Source organism: Pongo pygmaeus, chromosome 6 (assembly GCF_028885625.2).
Source record: "Pongo pygmaeus isolate AG05252 chromosome 6, NHGRI_mPonPyg2-v2.0_pri, whole genome shotgun sequence".
Lineage (NCBI taxonomy): Eukaryota > Metazoa > Chordata > Mammalia > Primates > Hominidae > Pongo > Pongo pygmaeus.
In genome coordinates this window covers 105203934-105209662 of record NC_072379.2, presented here as the reverse complement: position 1 = coordinate 105209662, position 5729 = coordinate 105203934, and the positions used below count along the sequence as shown (strand labels likewise).

The 5729-nt window shown below is 43.8% G+C and overlaps 1 protein-coding gene across 1 annotated transcript; it reads left to right on the top strand.

The window, feature by feature from the left end:
* The first annotated feature begins 273 nt into the window (after positions 1-273).
* On the top strand, positions 274-4678 carry CCDC71L (coiled-coil domain containing 71 like). The gene has a single exon (XM_054496230.2). It carries the CDS (start codon positions 544-546, stop codon positions 1249-1251), a length of 708 nt encoding a protein of 235 aa, XP_054352205.1. The 5' UTR covers positions 274-543; the 3' UTR covers positions 1252-4678.
* The last annotated feature ends 1051 nt before the right edge of the window (positions 4679-5729 follow it).

Sequence of the window (5729 nt, the reverse complement as noted above, 5' to 3'; positions counted from 1 at the left end):
CAATCCACAACTGCACACCCCCTCACTCTAAGAGTCACTCTTCCCATGGTGTAGCCAACATCCACCCTCTTACTCTAGACGTGGCAGCCCTCCTAGATCCACCCAACCGTTGACTTACGTTCAAAGGCCATCACCCACCCCAGCACCATCTTCCAGGAACTGGCCTCTCCCCCATCAGTCCCCGCCCCTCTTCTGAGAGCACCCAATGGGTGGAGTCAGGGCTGCGGTGGGAGGGGCCTGAGGCGGGCACATTTAAAGAAAGGCAGCCGGCGAAAAGAGGCAAGAGAGGAGAAGAAAGAGAAACCAGGGGGGCGAGGCGCCGTCCAATGACAAAGCCCAGGGGTGGGCGCCGGCCGCCATTTTGTACCGGGCGGCAGGATATTCGCCCGCGTCCTCCGCCCTCGGAGGGGGAGGGGCGGCGGCGGAGGCGAGAAAAGTAGCGAGAGACACCAGCAGCGGTCGCCGCCGCGGAGCCGACGCGGACTGGGACGGCGGCGGCAGTAGTGGGACCCGGCGAGCGCGAGCGGCCCCGAGCGGCCTTCGATGCGGCGCAGCATGAAGAGGCGGCGGCGCCGGCCCCCGGTCGCCCCGGCCGCGGCTGCCCGGGGCGGCGACTTTAGGGCAGAAGACGGGGCTGGGTTGGAGGCGCGGGAGGAGAAGGTGGTGTACTCGCGGTCGCAACTGTCGCTGGCTGACAGCACCAAGGCGTTGGGCGACGCCTTCAAGCTCTTCATGCCCCGCAGCACGGAGTTCATGAGCTCGGACGCGGAGCTCTGGAGCTTCCTTTGCAGCCTCAAGCACCAGTTCTCCCCGCACATCCTGCGCAGCAAGGACGTCTACGGCTACTCCTCCTGCCGGGCCCTGGTGCCCGACCCCCCGGGGCCCCCCACAGCCCGCGGCCAGGCGCGCCGGCCGGTTCCGCGCGCAGCGTCCAGGAGGAGGCGCCGCGGAGCCCGGGCGGCCGCTGCCCGCAGGAGGAAGCCCCGGCCGCCGCCCCCACCACCGCCGCCCCCCGAGGAGAGCTGCCCGGCCAAGCCCGTGGCCCCCGGGCCCTGCTTCGGGGGCCGCACCCTGGAGGAGATCTGGAGGGCGGCCACTCCGACGCTGACCACCTTCCCCACCATCCGCGTCGGCAGCGACGTGTGGGGCGAGCGCAGCCTGGCGGCAGCGCGGCGCAGGGCGCACCAGGTCCTGCGAGTGAACCTGGAACCCATGGTGAGGCTCCGCCGCTTCCCGGTGCCCCGGGCATGAGGCGCGGCCTCCAGGGCGCCTCCTGCCGGCCCCGACCCTGGGACAGACCTTCCGCCCGGAGGAATGAACAGGTGTCAGTCGAGTGTTTACAGATCCGGCCAGGACCCCGGCCCCCAGTGCACTTTACGCGCGAAGAAGTTGCCGGATGGTTGTCCCTGTCCCGGGCCACGGCGCCGTCGTCTTGGACGCCGGGGCAGGTGTGCCCTCTGCTGCCTCCCGCACCCGGCCTGCAGAGGGAGGGGACAGCTGGACCCGCAGGGGAGGTCCCTTTCTTCCTGACCCCAGATTGAGACGTCTCCAGGACCTTAGGGGCAGATCCGTTTTCTCCCTGTTGGACTCTACCTCACTGGTCTGGAAGTCCTCCGAAGACATTATTTTTCCAAAGGAATTTGGTTTCGTGCTTGTGTAATAAAGCCAGAATTTACTTGCTCTTTATCTCCCCCTTTTTCTATTTCACTGCCACCCCTCTTTCCGGACAGAAGTTCGAACATGTGGTGTTGCACTAGTTTGTGCTCAGGGTATTCTGAAGCCCACTCGTTTCCTAATTTTTACTGGATTCCAAAGTTTTGATCGAGGATATTTTTTAAGAGGTTCAAGCTTGTGACTGTTAGTAGTGCAAGGATTTGTATGGGCTCAGTGATTACAAACAAAGACATGCAAAATACAGCTGTTTAAACATTTTCAAGGTGTTTCTAAAGGTTTTGTATTGAAACAATGTTTATATTTACTGAGCTCCTAAAAATGGTAGAATACACAGGAAAACTTTTGTTTAGGAAAAGTTAACTTGTTAAATTCTTTTGAATTGAATAAAAAAATGTATTGAAACCATTTGGTGTGTGATTAAAAAAATGAATAAATTGTGAAGAACTGGTTTTGGTTACAGGAGTCACTGGAATCCGACTGGAGATGATTTGGCCGGCTGTCCTGGTCTAACATACAAATCCAGGAATATTATGCGTTCAAGTATTTTAAAATACATTATCCTTGTAATGTATTTTACAAGGATAATGTATTTTAAAATGGGAGTTGCATAGGAGAGATGGATGTGTGTAAACATTATGACTAAAATGATAAACAGAATACCCATTAGAATTCTTAGAACTATTAATGATCAAGAGGGGTGGAGGCATTTCTTGGTATCAAATAACTGGTTAAGGTTACTTTGGGCGAAATAAATCTATTTCCTTTTTGTTTTTGTTGTTGGATAACAAGAAATGTCTAGACTAATATTCATCAGTTTTACAAACATAATGAAAATTAGTTGACTTTTAGTTCTAAGACTTTTTTGTCCCAACATTTTTTTAACCTTTTTGCCACTCATTATATGTTTGCAGTTCTAGGTCTTTGACAGCTGAAGACCACAGGAATCAAACAGGCGAGCCACACAGAATATTGACCCTTCTTTACGCTTTTATAGTGTTTATACCATATGGCCCAGTGTGGAATTCTTGATTATCCAAGTGCCTTTGGTCATTTGTGGCAGGAAAACTTAATAGTTTTTAGCCAGCAGTGCCACAGCCAGCTTTTACTGCAATACCTAAAGGGTCAAGTAGTGTTTTTGTACCACTGTTATTTCAAATTTAAGTATTCTGCCATGAAACGATCCATACTGGGCTGGAACTTACATGTGAAATCTTTAATACTAAAGCTTATCTCTGCTTGGCAGCTTTTTAGGAGAATAATGAGAGTTAGAATTTTGACTCTTGTGTTCCTAGGATTCAAATGGCATAGCTTTCTAAATGAGTATTTCAAGTTTAGTAGTCCATATAGGAGTGTTGTGACTTTAATTTCAGTGTTCTTGTTAAAAGAAAAAAAATTATATATATATACACACATACATGTAACTTGATGCCAGTTTTCTAGTAAGCTTCAGTCTTTTATTCACTACTCAATGATAATGCATTGTACAAACACTGTCACGAGTAAATAAAATGAATAATTCCTTAGAAGATGGAGAATGTTAAATTATATTTGTGATAGGAAGCTTAGACATATCTTTTGGTTATTAGCTTCCATTGCCAATTGTATTTCAGATGCATAAGGTTTTCTTCCCAAAAATATATTGTTAACTTTTATAGCTAACTAGCACCTGGAAAAAATGTATTTGTACAACTTCACTATTGTATATAGTTTTATAATAATGAAAAATAAACCCAATGGCCATATTAGAATGCAATTTTGACATATAGCTTATCTAGATAGTTTTCCAGAGGATTTTGAAATTTGGCTTAACTGGGAGGATAACTGCTCAGCACACAACTGAAACATAACCATTGACACCATTCATTTATTTTAACTGAGATTCTTGACATTTTTCTCTCCTATGCCTTGTTACTTTAGCATACTTGAACTCACATAAATGCTTCTTTGGATTACATGGGCTGTCTGATTCCATTTTGGAGCTGATTGTCCATCTTGAATTTAATATGATATTCATCTGGGCTATTAAAAAATTATGCCATTTCTAGTCTGTGAAATAAGATGTGAAAAATCTTTATTTTTGCCCTTTCCTTTGGTAAAAACCTATGTTACAACTTTTAAAATGTGAAGCAACATCTAATATAGTTGACTGGTATACTAATAGGAAAGTGAAAGTGTTTCATGGGTACTTTGTCACAGAAAGTGAAAAGAAACTTGGCATAGTGGCCTTTATGATCAGGCATCCACTTACTGTCCTCTGAAGTGAAGTCTGTAGCTTAGCTTGTGTATAGTTTTTGAAAGAAATCTCATGATCTTCATTCATTCTCTTGCCTTCTTTTTTATCTCATATGGCACAAGTAGAGGGGGAAGCCAGGAGGAAATTCATCACCTTGCTATGCTTTTATTTGATTTTTAATTCCTGAGTGCCTAAATGTGGTGACTGGCACCTCACATAACTTTTTGAGATTCTTGATGTCATTTTTATCCTTCCTGTCAACCAGCAATGTATTTTTATGTTACTAAAACCAGTAACGTCATAATTGTTGAGGGCAAGCTCCATTGTTGATAGTGCAAAGTGTCGCTGTTGTGATGTGTATTTTATTCAAGTTTGAATATTGACAACTGTAACTTAAGCTGGTGACTGACACCTATTGATCTGCTGTGTGCAAATGATAGTACTATTTTTTAGAAAACTCTTAAGTAAATTTTAAAAATATTTGAATACAAAATATCTGAGCAATTTTGAACTCAAAAGTTTTTCATTGTTTTAAGGATTGCCACAGGACTCTTTAATGGTTTTTAATGGACATATATGCCTAATATTTACTTTATTGGTGTGTTTAAAATATTTTTTGATAGACTATTATGTCTTAAGCGCATTAGAAAAAAATTGTTTGTAATGGAATCAAAGTGTTTCCCTGGACAGTTTGATGTGCTTATGGTTGAGATTTATAATCTGCTTGTACTTTGCTTTTTAACTTATTAACTGTAAATAAATTTTAGAGAATACATAGTGTCTAGTTTTTCTAATGATTTGAACATTTTTGAAATGGTATTTTGTATTTGCATGTGACTCAGAAAACATCTTAATTTACAATTTGATAAATTTTGACTTTTTTGTGAACTTCAAATTCCCAGAAATCTCGAGATTTGTTTTTTGTGCTATCTCGGGAGTCTGTGTTCCATCAATTCTTTAATTATCTAGCGAATTTTTAGGATGGCGCTACAAGCCCAACTTATTAACCAGTTTGCCAGCAATAAAATATCCTACGAAAAAAAATGCATCAAAATTTAGAATTCTCTAAATCCTGACCTGAGGTGCCCCTGTGACGATGACAAAAGGTCTAAAGCTCTTGCTCTTTCATAGCATGAAAGGAAGTAAGAGTGCTCCGTTTGAATACCAGTGGTATGGGCTGTTCCACAGAATAAGCGCAGAGCTAGAATTTTCATTAGAGTCTAGAAGGCAGAAGTGGAGTATTAGTGAACAGCACAGCAAGAGCCGGATTCATAGATAGTACTGTGTGGGCTGAATTTGTCTTTGTACCTGAGTTCCTATTAGTTGGAGGCAGTGTAGTGTAATAGTTGTGGAGTCACAGTGCTGGGGCGGAATTATTATGCATACGTTTGTGACTTGCAAGTGTTGAGACTGTAGGTAAGTTACTTAAAATCTTTGTGCCTTAGCTTCCTCAACTATCAAATGTGATTAGTGAAAGAAACTATTGGGATATTATAAAGATTAATAACTACCTCTTTCAAAGGGTAGTAATGCTAGACACATAGGAGGTGCTAAATAAATGCTAGTAATTACAGGTATGCACAGTGAGAATAGGTATATATACTGAGAGTGGTCCGTTGTGAGTTTAGCTCTCCAGGTTTCTCAGCATCCCAAGAATATTGTGTGGTCTGGGAAAGCTGTAAGATAAATGAAGAGAAGAGAATTTGTGCATGAATAAAATCGAAGACATAAGGAAATCATATAATTTTTTAGTTTGCTGACTATGCAGTAGGAGATTGGATTAAGTTGATTTATTACAATTTTCATTGTTGGAGTTTTTTTT

Excerpts from the sequence above, each read along its gene's own strand:
- CCDC71L (XM_054496230.2), top strand. The coding sequence starts at position 544 with ATGCGGCGCAGCATGAAGAGGCGGCGGCGCCGGCCCCCGGTCGCCCCG.